General features: G+C 45.8%; 1 protein-coding gene across 1 annotated transcript in view; it reads right to left on the bottom strand.

Moving 5' to 3' along the window:
• Positions 1 to 17,027, bottom strand: part of SLC7A14 (solute carrier family 7 member 14) — a 38,458-nt gene that overhangs the window by 5,295 nt on the left and 16,136 nt on the right. Inside the window, exons 2-6 of the mRNA XM_067536444.1 lie at positions 14,007 to 14,243; positions 9,809 to 10,026; positions 6,173 to 6,319; positions 5,065 to 5,273; positions 2,411 to 3,288 (exon numbers count right to left, since the gene is read on the bottom strand). Of these exons, the coding sequence (XP_067392545.1) occupies positions 2,411 to 3,288; positions 5,065 to 5,273; positions 6,173 to 6,319; positions 9,809 to 10,026; positions 14,007 to 14,243 (1,689 nt within the window). The remainder of the gene's footprint in view (positions 1 to 2,410; positions 3,289 to 5,064; positions 5,274 to 6,172; positions 6,320 to 9,808; positions 10,027 to 14,006; positions 14,244 to 17,027) is intronic.

Raw genomic sequence — 17,027 nt, 5'->3', positions numbered from 1 at the left:
AAGTTTATCACGGCTGCTATGTGAGTTACCCAGTTATTCAGCAATGCAGAGATCAGGACAGGGTTTATAGCCAGTTTAATTTGGCTGTGCCCTTCAGCAGGTCTGGAAGGGAGAATAATTCATTTAACTGAACAAACTGATTTTTCTCTAGCCATCTCTCTGGTGCTCCTCCCTGGGGGGACATTCTATCAAACAACTTTAGGTTTCATTTACGAGAAGCCAAAATCTGAACAAGTACCCAAATTAGTCATGGAAAAACCCATAAAAACTGGATTTATTACAACATGTAACTCATAAAACAGGCTATTTCCTTGCTAGGGAAAGCAGTCCCCAGGCTATGCAGGGCTGGTGAGAGAACAGCTGCTGAAATCTGTCCTGGCCCTGCAGCTCTGTGATGACAGATAAGAGAGTGAGACCCACACAGCTATCATGGTGGGTGGGATAACCTGTCCCTCTGGATGCTTTTATAAACAGGAAAACCTGCCTGCTGCTGATAACCTATAGGGAAGGGATTTTTCATTGTTGCTTGTTTTTCACTTTTAGTGGACTGGAGTACATTTCTACCAGCAGGAGCTGTTGATAAGGCCGGACTTTGTAGCTGCCATTTGGAATGGAAATGTCCGAGCAGCGTCACAGTAGTAAACACTGAGCTGCTCTTCTATCCCATCACAAACCCCGGTATGGATGATTACAAGAAGACGGCCTCAATTTGGACCGGGCTGGCACATGGCAGACAAGCTGTCGGCTCGGATGTCAAACATTGCCAACACTTCCTCTTTACAAACAAGGCTTAATCTTGTAAGCAGAATAACATATACCACTTACACAGAGCTTCCCAATGCTCACCCTCTGCCATACGGCCAGAGTTGTAACCAATGTAGGATCCTGTAGGATCCTCTGGTTGGATTGGGAAGGGGCTGTTGCCCGGACATTTGGGGCAGGAACTGTCTTTTTGTTCTGAGTTTGTCCAATGTCCGAGCACTATGGGGTCCATGAGTGGGGCTCCTAGGTGCTACCACAATGCAAGGAATAAATAATATTCTCTACAAGGGGTCCTTGACTCTGGCATTCTCATCCTGCTTTGGTTCTCTATGGCTCAGACTTGTTAACCTTCTGGACATGCTGTAAGGCCCATTCTTTTTTTCCTGGGCATTTGGAGAAGGTGGGTTGGTGGATCTGGGGCCGTTATGATGATGGTGAGGTGGTGGTGGGGGAAACGTAAATATTTCAGTCGAGGGAGAGGAGTTTATTGTAGAGATGATCATTAATATTGATACTGTTTGTGGAAGTGCCCAGAGAGCAGGGGGGAGGGGACTGAAATAAGCAACGATAAATAAATACATTGTGATGGGGTCTATCAGCCCCATTCAGCATTTAGGCAGGGAGGGGAGGGGACCCTCTCCTATCTACAAACAAACAGACCAGCCACGCCCACGCACAGCTCCAGCATCGCCAATCATGGAGACAGGGACCCACAGCCGGACCTCAGAAGGATAACGACCTTATAGAAAAGAGGGAGAATACCAGAAGGAGGGGGGCAAGAAAAGCTTGGAACTGCAGAGGGACAAAAGCTCTGCTTACAGGCAGCCTTCTGGAGCACTACCGTAGAGTGGGGCTACCCTAACATACCCCGTAAAGGAGACGCTTAAGCAGGGACCAACCCTGAACAGAGACAAACTGGGAAGCCCTGTGAGACACCAGCAGGAGTCTCTGACATACATACAGAAACATGAATGCTAGCCTGGCAGTGCCGGCTTTCGGAGAAGGTGTTGAACGATGGTGAGAACGAGAGACCGTGCCCCAGGCTTTCTGCCTTCTAGTCTCCAGCCTGCCATGGCTCACCCTGCAGCCCGGGTAGCTGGAGATGCAACGTAGTCGGTGGCATAGATTGTCGGATTGCAAGTCAAGAGCTGGGCTCGGTTCCGGATCGTGCCACTGCCTTGCAGGGTGACTATGGGCAGGCACGTGGCCCCTCTGTGCTGCAGTGTCTCTGCTTGCAATGTGAGGATAATCATGCTAGGCTGCTGAATTAATCTGAGTTTATAAAGTGCTTTGGGATCACAGCTGAAGATGCTGCAGAAGGGAAAAGTGTTGTGGTAGACCCTAGCGGACAAGTCAGACTGGTTAGCATGGCAGCGTGGCCCAGTTGTTCTAATTGGAGAAGTTTCTTTTTTTTTAAATTTATATTGTATTAAAAAAAATCTTCCCCCAAAGAAGGGGAGAACAGGGAAAAAAGAAGAAGAAGAAGGGAAAAAAAAGTCAGAAGAACAGAAGGTAAAGAAAAGGAGGGGAGGGGAAGGCAGTGGGGACGGGAGGAGAAAGGAGAGTGACATCTAGGTTTTCATCTGCTAGTGAAGTTATTTTTACAGCCCTTTTAAAACAGACTGACTTAAAAAAATCCAAGACTTACCCACAAAACACCAGACAGCAAATCGGACCCATGTGACCGTGGAGAGCTTCAGCATGAGATAAATATTCACCAACATGGCAAATGCAGGGACGAAAGGGAGACACGGTGCCATGTAGGGCAGCTTTTTTGGGTTTTCTGGCTGTTGCAAGATCACAAATACCAACGCAATGATGAGCAGGACCATCAAAACCACCAAGAGAATAGCCCACCAGCTCTCATCATAGATATAGTCTGCACCGAAAATGATGAAAGAGCAGAAGATGAACATCAGGACGAAAAGCAGGAGCACACAGGTAGTGACAGTGTGGCCCGTAGCTGCAGTTGGGCGATCCATTTTCCCTGGCAGTCCCAGGTGAATTCTCATTGTGTAATAACGTGGCCCTATTAACTTCTTCAGCTTGATGAGGTAAATGTTTTCAGATGCATCTGCCTCGATGCCTGAGGTCATGTCGACTGTGCCATAGTTGGGGTGGTTGATGTTGTAGGTGGATTTATCTGATTTCCCAATGAGCATCTCGTTGTCACCCAAGGATGGTAGATTTTTTGCACCGCACGTGTTGGTGAGTGGGCTAGTAAACTCCTCCCCTTCGCTCACTGGAGAGCAAACCTCCTTCTCACAGTCAGCTAGAATCCCTTCTTTCTTCTTGGTGTGTTCCTCAGAGAGGAATTTGACAAAGCCATCGATGTCACTCTCCGGCTGGTATCGGAGAAGCAAGACACAAACAGAGACCAAAGTGTAGGCGAGGAGCGTGCCAATGGACATCATTTCTATCAGGTCCCTTAGGCTGACCAGCAAGGAGAGCAGTGCTGCTAGAAATCCTGAGACAATGCAAGCCACCACTGGAGTCTCCGTGTAAGAACTCACATGGGACAAGAATCTAGAGTAAGAAACAGTCACAGAACATTAAAATTGCATATAGCGGAGCCTCCCTCTGACAGTAACACTTACCTGGATGCAAAGCCATAGTACTGGGGTTTAGAGCTAGATTAAACTCTAGTATAACTGCTTTTTTGGGTAAAACTCCAGTGCCTGGCCCTCCCAAAGAAATGGCTGTAATGACAAGGAAGCCTACCCTGAATTTTGGGTAGCTTCTAGCTCCAGGCATCCCAGTATGATTTGAAGTGCACATCTGATCATTTAGGGTGAAACTCCCATTGACTTCAATGAGAGCAGAGTTGGGTCAATAACGAGCGTTTTTGAACATCCACCCTTAGAACTTGATCCTGCATTATTTGCACATCCCAAACTCCCATTAGTTCACTAGACGCGTTAGGTGCACACAGAACACAGGAGAGAGCTCATAGTCATGCCGACTATGGGGATACTTGCTACTGAGTTTGCTAGTATGAGTAGCCCCGTTGACCACAACTGGGATTCTCATGGTAGAACACACTAAGCTTGTGTAGGATTGGGTCTTTTACAATCATATTTATGACCTACCTTATGTCCATGTGTGTTTAACATGCCAAGTCCTACACCTGTCTGTCGGCCTATGGTATTTATATAGCATCACAATAGGTAGGCCCTGGGATCTCCAGGAGTTATAAAAGCCTAAAAAGCCTTATCCGAAGCTCACTGAAGTCAATGGAAGGCCTCCCATTGACTCCACTGGGTTTTGGATTGTAAATTCAAAGTGGTAATTCAAAGCTCTGCAGTGCAAGTATTTTATAGTAAAGATGCTATGACAAATGGAGTATATTTAATTCTAAGTTACAATAGAAATGTTACTGCTTTTCTTTTATAAAACAAGCAAACACAAAGTTCACTACAGGTTGTGCAATTTAGGTGTGAGTTTGTTCTAGGGAAAATATTTAGACTTAATTTCTGTACAATTCCGGCTGTTTGTTTTTCTCTCTATCCTATGCAAGAACCCAGAGTGTATTTCTCAGTGGGGGAAAAGTATCTGTAATGATGCTCTTATAATTTAGGTCGTGGTGCTGAGTAATGGACCAGGAACATCTCAGGCAATTTTTTAAATGATTTTTTGGAAAAAGCAAAAGTCTTAAACCAAAGTGTGACCTCGGCTTTGATATTTGTTACTTTGGGAAGCAGACTTTTTTTTTTTTTTTGCATAGGTGGGTTATTGTACATTTACTCCTCTGTGTGTGAAACAGGATGTGATCATTTTGCACAGGCAAGACATAGGCATGTTACTTTTATTTAGACTATTCACCTCTGCCCTCTGATATGCAGACACACATTCCCTGTGTAAACTCTAACATCAGCTACTGCACAGGTAGATCCCTCTTGATTTCCCAGATTATATGCTCTGATTCGTGCTCACATTTCCAGTTGCTGATTTTTAAGCTAAGCTCCCATTGCCCCTATGCTCCAACCATTGGCAGGATATGGCTTTCAGAGCATGGTGAAGTGTGAAGAGAGGGTACCCCCCATGTTTCCTTTCCTCTTTTAGAACTTCTGAGGAGGATTCCTAGCAGACCTGTGCTGCTGTGAAGTCTGACTTTGCAGCTCTCTGGCTACTTGATCACATAAGTGCTAAAAGAGAAATGCAGCCATTAAACTGCGAGGTTTCCAAGGAAAGATATAATGACTGACAGCAGGTTTTGCATGAATCACTTTTAACCTGAACTCAAGTCACAAAGCATCAGAAGGCAAAAAATAAATGACAGCAAAAGCATGACTGATCACTCACCTGAAGAGCAGCCCATCACCAGCCATGGCATAAATGACTCTAGGCATTGGGAAAAGGGAGCCCAGCAAGCTCACTGTCAATCCTGCTATAGAGCCGATGGCGACGATGAACTTAGCGGCATAGAATCCGTGGGCTACAAACATTTCCATCAAAGGGGATTCAGTATCAATGGCAGAGTACGGCACCATCAGAGTTAAGATAACACTCACCTATCGAAGAAGAAAGAAGACACTGGGGTAGGTGTGGAAGAGTGCCGAGGGTGGAAGTTGACGGCCGCATATATTTCTGCCAAGGCCCCACAATGGACTAGATCAGTTTCTCAGTGAGGAGAGTCAGAAATATTTAAAATGTGGTTTCAGAAATGGCCATACTTCCTAGGTTTCTTACATTGCATACCTAAAACATTATGTGCAAAGGACAAAATACGTTCCTCACTGCTGAACTATTATCCAAATGAAAAATAAATGAAGTGACTTGGCTGGTAACTGTCATGATTAAGGAAAACCTTTGGCCAGGTTTTGGGTAAAACTGTCAGAACAACATTTTTTCCCTCGTGACTCACTCCATTTTGTTTCATTACTCTGAATACAGATGTCCGTTTGTTTGGATGCAGAGAAGCAGAACAATGCTTCAGCCATTTCTGTGCTTGCCACCCACACCTCTTACTGCCAGTCTATGCTCTGTGTTATCTGGGACAGCATCCCAAATTTGTAGCAGGAGGAGTGGTTCCTCTTCCAAAGATGCAGCACAGGGAATGTGCCCTGCATCTCTGCTGCTCTTCTTTGCTTTGCTGCAATCTTACATGCTGACCTCCCCTTTGTATCGGATGATGTAAATTATGCATGGGGGAAAGACAGGCTGTCACAGGCTCCATGGGATCCTCAGCGGAATGAAACTATCTGAATCCTCTGCCTGGAAACAATAGACTGGGAGGTCAAAGGGCAGCCACAGACATTGCTGTATTCAAACGCATCCACAGCTGATGTAGTCATGCACATCCATCAGAGAAGGAAACGTGTATTACATGGTCTCACTGGCATATTATCTCACCAAAAAAAAGCAGCACAGAAGCCACAGTAGAGAAACATTTTAGGTATTTGCTACTTACAGATACATATGCCGTCAGGCATGTGACCAATGAAGCCGTGATTGCATAGGGGATGGAGGTGTTGGGACTCTTAGCTTCTTCTCCTGTGGTTGCGATTATGTCAAAGCCAATGAAGGCATAGAAACAAGTAGCTGCGCCTTTTAGCACCTGCACGTAAAATTGACTGAATCAGATACATGAAGGAAAACAGGCAGGATGAGAGATGGCTCCTTGTACTTCCCCCTCATATCAAGGGCTGCAGGATCGACTTCACTTTTACATGGGGGAGAGGAGAGAAGGGGCAGTGGAGGCCTCCAGTAGCAGCCATGGAGAGGTTCCATTACCAACCCAGTGGCCTAAAGGGAAGCTTTCCCATAATACTTCCTCCTACAGAGTTTCCCGGGAGCGAGCCGAGTTGCTCCTGCTGGTGAGTGGATTTTGGTTCCTGTGAGAACACTAAAATCCGTGCCTATTGGACCAAAACCTCCCCCCTTTTAACGTGAGTGCAAGTCAGTAACTCATGTGAAGCCAGGCAGACGTGGCTCAGAGCGTATCTAGGTTTTCAAACTTGGATGCTTAAGCTAAGGAACCCAGTTCCATTTCAACTGGACTTTTGGACATGTAAGGGCTGATCTTAGTGCCCAGACTGAGCGTTCTGATTTGGGGCCTGCACCTGGGAGAAGCCATAAACCAATGATTTAATCTAGTGCATCTGTTTCAACATGCAACTTGAACATCATGCCACACAACGAAATACCTAGAAATAAAAGGGCATTAAATAAAATTAAATCAGAAAGGTTAAACCAAGCCTAGGAGATGCACTGGATTTGAGAGCACTCAACCCTTTGAGAGAGGAGGCCCTGTATCATTTGCAGATTGGCGGCTTGGGTTTTCACTAAAAGAGGGTTATTTGTGACTTACTAACACTTGACACAGATCTGCAGTATGCAGCCCTGAATCTGTTGACAGACTCTGTCAGTGACAGATGAGATAATTAACCAGTTTTTATATAGTCACTTGCTTTCATGCTATTAGAGTCCAAATCTGATTAAATTAATAGGGATTTCTAACATCCTCACACATTACATATTAGCAAACTTTTTAATGTGACAGCAAAATGTGTTAATAGACAGACCAGAATAGATAAAATCAGATGTGTGGTGTTTCCAAAATAACTTCTGTTTTGTATGGAAACTGCAGATAGACTAGAGGCACTCACTGGGAACCTTTAGACAAAGAATTATTTGTACTGTTTAAATACTTTATTGTGTTTGTTTTCTTTAAATATATAGTATTATCAAGCTTAGGAAACAAACACTGAAGCATGTGCAATGGCTGAAAATTACATAAATGGCAGGTGGGAATTCAAACTGAAAGCAACTCTTCATTTAAATACAGAGGTAGAAAGAACTGGCCTTGGTGTTCTGTAAGATATTCTGTGCAAAGACAGACAGAAAAGGTAGTGAGCTTAAAGTGTTGGTATCACTGATAGATACAAGAATGGGTTAGTTTGCAATGTATATATTGTGTATATATATAGTATATTATATATTCACTTATATAATCTGTCTATTTAGCAGTGTACTAGAGGATGAAATTCATCCCTGTACAGAGGGCCTCATTTAAATCCTTTAAATTCAAAGGCCCTCTGCACAGGAGTGAATTTCACCCTACACACAGTGATTATTTTTACAAAAGCTAAATTTTAGGACCAAATTTGGGCTGATCCAAACTCACTTAAATTAATGGGAAGGCTCCCATTGACTTCAATGGCTTTAAATCAAGGCCCTTATCCCTTTAAATTCTGTACTTTTGCTTCCAGTCTTTTATAGGTTTGAATACACAAGAAATGCCTGGGTTTTTTTTCTATTTCTCTATGTTTATTGTTCCTAATATGTGGTGTGAAAAAGCCAAGCAGTTTCAAAAGATAAATGCAATATATGCTCTCAAATGGGCTTGATGCTTCTTTCTTCTCTTTATTCTTTTTTAGCAGAAAATATTGATTAATTTAAGACAAGAGGGAGGAAAAACATCAGACAGCCTAGGATCCGCTCTGATAACAAGAAGCTTGGTTTACTTTACTTTCCTGCTTATTTTTCTGTACAAAACTTTATGGAGTTGAGTAGTGTAAATCTGAGAAATTATCTTGGGTTTAGTCCAGCAGAGATATTTTCAGTCTCTGCTCATCCTTGGATAAAAACCAGTTCAAGCAGGCTGAAATAGCCAAATCTGTCCAGATTCTCAGTAAGCTTTGAGCTAACATTCATAAAATAAGCACTGGCAGGTGGCATTATGAAGTGCACAAAACAAACAGTTTAGAACATTTTTACTGAAGACCAACCAAACCAAATATCAGTATGTTCTCCTCTCTCTACAGAAACAGCATTAGCCCTCCCTTAGCTCTCTTTCTATAGATGGCTACTGTATTTTGGTATGTTAAGCCCCATTATAACAATACATCATTTCAAATGGTTGGCTTTCGAGCTCAGAGTTATGAAAAAGTTCTGGGCTTATTCTTATGGAGTGTGGGAAAGACTGGATCACAAGTGACTTTTTCAACGATGGGCAAAATGTTGTCATTTGGGATTTGGTTATGCAGATGTAAAGAGAGTTTGCATCTAGATGCGAATATAGCCCAACTCACCACGCTAAGCTGGGAGAGAGCAGGGCTTCAGTAAAACACCTTGGGTAAAAGGTTAAAAAGCACTTAAATCACTTAGGGGCCTGATTCCCATTGAAAGTCAATGGGATTTCAGCTCCTAAATCACACAGGTACTTTGGAAAATGTTATCCTTCAGCTTACTGCTGTCAGTCTAGTTGTTTGGGGTGGGTCAGGGTTTGGTCTCTGGATCAGAGCTGGGATCTGGATTCTGGATGATTTGGACTCCCATGGTTTGAGCGGGTTTGGAAAAATGGGTCGGTTTTGGCTCGTCTTCAATCTTTTTGAAAGGCCTTCGGTTATTGCCTTGCAAATCTGACTTTGGGAGGTCAGTACACAGCCACGCTGCCCCTCCTTTTAGAGATTCTAACCTATGGGAGATCTCAGACAGTTCCCTCCCCATCGCTGACTAGACTTCCCCTCTTTCTCAGATGTACCCACCGTGCACAGAAAATATCTCAACTGCTCCTGCTTACCTATGCTCCACCCGTGAAGGCTGTGGTGCCCCTCCCTGGTTTATCGGGACTTGTGACTTCTCTACATGGCCCAAGGAGTCAGGAGATGAAACCCAAAGTGGTGCTTTCTAGATCGCCTGAGAGGCAATATGGGCCAGTAGCTAGGGCACTGACTAGGTGTCAGGAGACCTGCGTTCTGTTCCCAGTTCTGCCACCGACCTGCTGTGTGACCTTGGGCAAGTCGCTTCACCTCAGTTTCTTCTCCCACCCTTAGTCTGTTATGTTTTGTTAGACTATCAGCTCTCCTGAGCAGGGACTATCTCTTGCTATGGATGTGTACAGTGTTTAGCGCAGGGGGGGGGTCTGATCTCAGTTGGGGCCTCAAGGTGCTACTGTAATACAAATAAATAATAATGACCTGCTAGCACAGCAGATGGGAATTGGAGTGATGCTCTTTATATGGGCCCTATGTGGCCAGCAAGGATGCTTAAGTTTAAGGCTGCTGCTGACTATAGCACACCAGATTCTATGTCAGACACTTACCCCAGACCATCCAAACGGCAGGAACTGCCCTTCAGACCAGTTGTCGCCATTGACAAAGAAAAGCCCAGCGATCATGATAAAGATCCACACCACCAGGTTAATCGCATTGAGCATGTTGTTAAATCCCACAGAGTTCTTCACCCCCATGGCAACAATGATGGTTACAATGACAGCAATAACCAGAGCGAGAAGATCTGGGTATGATTCCTCTCTTTCCCCTGGATAAACAAAACAAAATATATGTGTAATTTTTCACCCACGGCACGAGATAGAGAGAGACTAAGGAAAATCCCCTTTTAAAATGCCTTCTAGATTTTGGAGCAATATAAAAACATGTAGAGCGGCTCTGATCCTGATGCAGTGTTAAGGGTTATTAATAGTTAATGTGCAGTAGGCCCTGGCTTAAGAGGTTCAAATTCAAAGCACCTCTACTTATGTTAGCTACGATACATTTCAAAGGGGTTCAACCCCCAGGATTTAAGGCATAAAATGATTACTAGGTAGACTTAGGAAGACATTTATCCCCATTGTATAGAATGGCACAACTAGGTGCTTTGCAATGGTTTAGCACCTTTCTGGGAAGCATTTTGTAAGAACCAGGATACTGGACTATTGGTCTCTTCTGAGTACGACAATACCCATGTTCCCATCCCCAGTGCTTTCAGTTGTGTGTCAAATTGTTTACTGTTAATAGTACCATTACCATTATTCATTCCATATAAAAGACCCCACCCTCCATTCCTTCTCCTGAAGCCAATGGGAATTGTGGCAAAGAATGAAAGATCAGGTACTAAACTGTATAACATGCCTCCATTTTCCAAAATCACCTCGTCATCCAGCACTGCCAGCCTCAAATTAAAAATGAGTCAAACATTAATTTTGTATGAAACATTTATCAGAACAGTGATCTATTGCTACTCGTTAGCATCAGCCACAGAGTATTGCTGGGGCTGCTAGACAAATAGGGAAATCACCAAAATTAGCAAGCAGTACTAACTGCTTGTGCTCCAGGCAGCTGGGTTGGTCCCTGTAGAAATAAATCTAGAAGGTGATAATTAAAAGTGGCCCTGGACTGTTCCTGTCTGTGGATACCATATTGCTGAATCCCTGAACCCTGAAAACCCTCTACTGGCTTCACAGACTGCCATCTGTGTCTGTTGAGGCGCTCGGCATTGGTGATAATAGGGAATGCAAAATTAAACAGCATAATGTATATATTATGATTTGGCTTGAAAACTGCCATTGGCTGTGTGCTCAGAAATGTTTGTTTTCATTACATTACAGAGGCAGCCCATATGATTAACCAGGAACTGGGATGTGGAGAAGTCGCATTGATTGCCAGTCTGCTAACACAGAATCTGCATGCACTGTCTCACCTATTGCTGTACTGGTTTGGAAATGCATTACTTCAGCTAGCAGTTATCTTCATCAATGTGTGTGTACACGTGATAGGCCCTCCCCCTCAACCATATAGTGTCCTTATACCACAATAATCAGAGACAACATTAGCAAACACGGAGAATAAAACACAGGTTGTTTTCCACCCGATGGGTGTAATTAAGAGATGGGCTCAGACAGAAGCCCTAGATCTGTTCCTCACCCAAACTTCACCACCTGAGCCTGTCTCTAAACCAAACTGAACTAGAACACTGGACTGGAACAAGCCAAACGTTGAGACTGTTCGCATATGGAGTAAAACACGCTGCTAGTACCAACAAAACGATTGATCCTGGCCTCTCTGACTGCGTCAAAGAATGCTCCCGCTAGCCAATGAATGTTTGCAGATTGTGTCACCAGACAGAGAACTCCTCAGGGCTGAGTGAGCCATGCTGCAAATTCTGTCGCTGGCGCAGGGCAAAGCAGCCTACAAAATGCTGTGGAACGAGTGGAATGGTGAGCATTGCAAACATCAATTCATCAAACGGGGCAGTGAGAAGGATCCAGGATGAGTGGCACTTGGATCGTGTGTTGTGTATCTTAGTGGGTTTGATCACGAGAGAGTAGCACAGTACCTTACAGAAGGCCAGGAGGTCAGCTTCAGCTTGTGGATCACATTCCCGGGAAGCATCTTCCTCTGTTTGTCCAACTCTCCTTTTAATCTTTACTTTTTTGGGGGAGTGTTAGCAGCTGGAATCACTGGCAATCCTGGAGCTCTTGCAGACAGCATGGACTTCTGAGAGGACCCCAGACTTTTTAAATACTATCTCTGCTTTTTTACTGTTTTTTGTGACTTTTTAAACGGTCATGTGTTTGAGCAGCATCCCGTGTATATTAGCAGGAGAGAGTCACTGTGTGAATGAAGTGATCCGCAGCAGTATTTTGCCATAGTCACTCACAAAGCTCTTTAACTCAGGGATTAGGTCCCTCCATCATGAGCCAGTGAGGAAACAACAGGCTCCCACTGTTTATCTGCATTTATCAGTAAGGGCCTGATCTTGCAAAGTGCAGATTTCAGTGGAAGCTGAGGGAGCTCAGCACCTTGCAGGATTAGGTCTAGGCCAGAAGGGAGCACTTACCAGGATTGGGTGTTTCAAACATCCCTTCTGAAAACCCATCTGTCACAGGATGATTTGATCTGGGAGGAAAACCAGGCATGGATGAGGCATGGGCCAACGTCAGTCCCAGGCCCAGGCCCTGTCTGTGCCTCGTTCTTCTCCTAGATCAGGTGACTATATGCTACAGCAAGGTCTGCTGAGAAGGGTGAGACAGGATGAAAGAGAAATCCTCCTTCCTGGTGTGAAGAGGGAAGGGGATGTGGGTGGCTCTCTAGTGGTTAGGGTCTGGTGGTCCCCTGCTGATAGGAAGATGAGGAGAGTCAAGGAAAGGAACGCCATGGGGTAAGGAAGCTCTCCACACTGGGGGCCTGGGCCAGGGCTGGGGTGGTTCCCTGCTGAGAAGACTCTGGAAAGGGAGTCCAGGAAAGTTGCTGCTGAAACTTCTTCCTAAGAAGGCCTAGGATGAGGCAGGGGAAGTTGGATGGAAGGAGCGCTGGGAACTGTGAGCAAGGCAGTTTGGGGAAGACAGGCAGACAGCTGCTGCATGGTATAGGGTCACAGGACCTGAGTCTGGAGTAGAGGAGGGCCCAGGCACCCTTACAGTGCCCTGGGTGTGATGGAAAGTTACCTGCAATGAAGGGAAAGGATTCAGAGAGAAGTCATGGCCCTGGGAGAATGAAGGATGGGTTGGCCCGTGGTACAAGAGGAGAAAGTGACACTTGCAATCAAGGAACAGGACTTGCAGGTCGCACAGACCCTAGGCAGAAGGCTGCTGCCCAAGGAGAGTGGGGACTTGTTTTGGGCAGCTATTAACTGGGCTTTGGGGGCCAAAAGCCCCAAACAGCCAGAGTAAGACTCCCTCCAGAGGAGAGAACCGGAACCACAGGGGGAGGGGACCTTGGGCATGGCAGCACACCTGACGTCAGAGAGGTAAGCTGCCCCCTCGCAGCAACTCTACGGTGATGCCCACAAGTAACTACAACAGCAAGCCTGTGAGATCATCTGGGACTGTCTGTGTCTTCAGTCCCATAAAAACACCATTGTGCCACTAAATCTCTGTTATCAGAATTGACTCATAGACTTGCTTTCAGAATGTGACCATGCATCACCTAGTTGCTTAATTTATTGTTGTTTCCCCCTTAGCCTACCCTTTGTCTCTCTCTCTGTATGCTCTCTGGGGCAATGACTGTGTCTTCTTTTATGCTCGGACAGCATCTAGTACATTGTGGGCAGCAATGGAAACAAATAACAAATATTATGAGTACAGGGTCTGATCCTAGGTTTTGCTTGGGCGCATTGCATAGATAAAGGCCAGAACAAATTCTGGAGCTGGCTCAGAACTCTTTCACAGTGCTTGGGAGTCAGAGCTGGCACTCGGGTTGGAGCATATATTTGCACAGATACTGCTCTTCATTTGGGCAAGAAGATTCTGAGCATGGTAGTCAACAAACTGAATTGCCTCACTCACTACAAAGAGAATTGAAACTGTTGGGGTCATTTAATTCAGCCTCCCCTCTGATCCTGTCTACTTGTGTTTGGTTTGAAATGGCAACTGAGATGGCAGAGGTGAACGGGTGGGAAATAGTGAACAGAGCAAGAGATCCTTGTCTGATTTCCAGTGAGGTTCCAGGTGCCTTTCAGGCCCTGATTAACACAGATAACTACACAGTGCATGACAAGAGTATTTCCCGTCTAATTCTCACCCAGGCCATTTAACGTTCCAACACTGTCAATCATCCAGTGGCTGATGGTGTGATTTGCCAGGGAGTCAAACATGCTGCTCAGGGCACTTGCGCCAGCTGCTGTGCCAATCAGGTACTCCAGGATCAGGTTCCAGCCAATGAAGAACGCCACAAACTCCCCAACTGTCACGTAGCTGTAGGTGTAGGCGGAGCCGGTGGTTTTCGGGACACGCACGCCGAACTCAGCATAACAAACACCTGTTTGGAAAGCACAAAGGGCCATTAGAAAATACAGAGTGCTGGAAAAGAAGGGAGGAGCTAACTCTGGGCTGGACTGGGCCTAGCTCTTACCTGGGTGTTCAGGTACGGTGGGCTGGGTGGGGTGGGGAGGGAAAGTGCAATGAGCTTTCCTCTTATTGCATGGCCTGCATACAGACCATGGGCGCAGTTACAGTCTCTCTGCTCTGGGGAGTGCAGGGAATACTCCTTCCCCAAGGTGCAGAAAGGAGTGGGAAGGAGGTTGGGCCATAGCTGCCCAATCTATGCTGGCCTGAAGAGCATGAACATGCCTGGCATGTTCTGGGCACTACCACGCTCTACTAATATAGCAGAAATAATTCTCTGTGGCAGCTCGGTCTGGCCTCTGAAAGGATTAGGTGCAATCTTGTGTGCATACTCACCGTAAGTTTTAAGGCCAGAAGTCACCATCCAATCTGACCTGCTCCCTAACACAGGCCAGAAATCTCCACCCAACCTTTCATGTTCTCAGGGGCACATGTATGTGGATCTGTGTGGGCAAAGCAGGAGATTGGCTAGCGGCTGAGCACCTGCAAATGCAGCCTGTGTACACAGCTCCTGTGTGCGTGTGCATGGCCTCTCGAACAGAGTGTGGCTACCCCTGGGAGCTCAGAACTGAGCCCATCCATGAAGACTGCATGGAGGGCCAGGGTCTTTGGCTGGCTCCTGGCATAAATCTTTTCATGTGTGTGTTATTCAACCAGGCAAAATTAGATTTAAAAAAAGAGAAGGAATTCAGTGTTAGCCATCTGCCTCTCCCTTTATCTGCAGTGACATCTGCATAGTAAGTTACAGTGCTGTCTATTGCTTGTACTGAGCATGAGTATCCGGGATACAGGTCTGATGAACAGCCAACTCCTATTGTCTGTGGGGAGCTGAAAGAGAATATGGCAAGTCAGACGTTTGCCAAGCCCAGGTCCTGGCTGCTGCTGTTAGAGTCGTAATAGCCGTAGGCTTTTTAAGTACAGATGCAGCTCAGGCAGCTTTGGATATAGCAGGGATCAGTCCGTCAAACATTTTTTGCTGTGTGTCAGGAGGACTAATAACTATTTTGTGAATAAGAAGGAAATGGTGGCGGGGAGGGAGACGTGAGAGCGACTGAGCGAGTCACGCTAGCACTGAGTGACGGTGTATTACTGTCATTTATTGAGTGATGACTGAGTGCTAGCCCTGTGCAAAAACAGCAGAGGACGTGATCCCTGCCCGGGAGCCTCCAGTCTAAGGGCCTGATCCTCGCAGGTCGGGCCTGACGACGTCAGCAGGGCTGAGCCCCTGCTAAGCAGCTGTGACTCCTGTTCTGGTTGTTTATGAACATCTGTAAAAGACAGTGAGTCAGACTAAGGAACCATTTCATCCGTTTTCCATGCAGCTCCTGTTGTGATGACTCTGGCACTGCAGATGCAGGCTCTGCCAGAGCGTCCTCGCCCTTGCCCCAGCTATCTGGATTCAGTCAGGATGGGGTAACGGAGCCAAGGAAAGGCTTTGTCACCAAGGGGTGTAAGCAAAGCACTTAGTTAAGTTCTCATATGGGACTTGGACTGTAACAGCTGCCTAATGAGCCAAAGAGCATGCTAGATGCTGGAAGGAACGTGCACTGGAGCAGTGACTGTCAGTGACTTCTTAGAGCGCCTAAAGTTCAGATCCTGCTGTCTGGTTCACAAATAGGGGACACAGCATAGTGTCTCCTTCCCCTGTGCAAGTGGCTGAGCGTAGTATCTACATGGCGCTCAAGATAGCACTCGGAGGCGCACTCCTCTAACATGCACAGAGCCAGGTCCTGTTGGACGGAAGGTGCATCCAGCCTCCTGCCACCAACACTGCCTGGCAGCTAGCAACAGCAGGAGCACACAAAGAGAGGAGCTGTAAAGAGAACCTGGTAGTGTGCTGTGGCGACCTACTTTGAGACATCCTGCTTTGGAATAGCAGGATGGGTCTTGTGTGAGACACAAGGACCAAGAGTATGCCACTACCCCCCCCTCACCCCCGTTCCCCTCCTGCATGGCTGCCTTCGCCCAGGGCAAGGGTTAGCCCTCAGCTTTTAGCTACTCTAAACCCTAGGGAATAGTGCAGAGTCAACAGATTAATTTAGGGTCAGACTGCAGCAGTTAAGTTGTTCTCTGTTGTGTGTGCTGCACTGTGTGGTAGTCCAGGGACGGCAGCTGTGACCAGCCCCTCTGTGGAGATGGGTGCACGAAGGGGAAGGTTCCCTGAGCCCGCCTCTACTTGTGAGCAATCGGACCATAACTGAGCGGCTTCACTGCTATGCCTCCGGCAACAAACTGTCCATAATGTTGTGTGTGCGCCTGAGTACTAAGGACCATAGTCTGCTCTGAGTTACACTGGTCTAAATCGGGACTCATTCCAGTGACTTGGATGGAGTTGCTCAGTTACTCCAGATTTGCAGCAGTATAACTGAGTGCAGAATTATTCTTAAGGTTATAGGCAAGTTGCAGGGATCCTTTTAGGATTCACTTCAGATTTGAATATCATATATGTATATAAATCTATCAGATAGATAATAGAGCTGAAAATGGGGTTCTTTCCCCAGGGAAAATTTTGACTGTTGAAAAAACCACTTTTTTTTTTTTAGTTTTCAGCATCCAAAAATGTTGGTTTTCGAGTTCTCAGTTTTCTGGTATAAAACTGAACTTTCAAGGAAAAGCACCCTGGAAACTATTTTTTAGTTGAAAATCCATTGTCTATTAAAAAAAAAAAAAAAAAAAAAAAAAAGCAGGGGAGGTGGAA

The sequence above is a fragment of the Emydura macquarii genome, unplaced genomic scaffold, assembly GCF_026122565.2.
Source record: "Emydura macquarii macquarii isolate MOO-44397 ecotype Brisbane River unplaced genomic scaffold, CSIRO-AGI_Emac_v2 contig_3603, whole genome shotgun sequence".
NCBI lineage: Eukaryota > Metazoa > Chordata > Testudines > Chelidae > Emydura > Emydura macquarii.
Note: the sequence above shows the minus strand (reverse complement) of the source record. Positions and strands in the feature narration are given on the sequence as shown.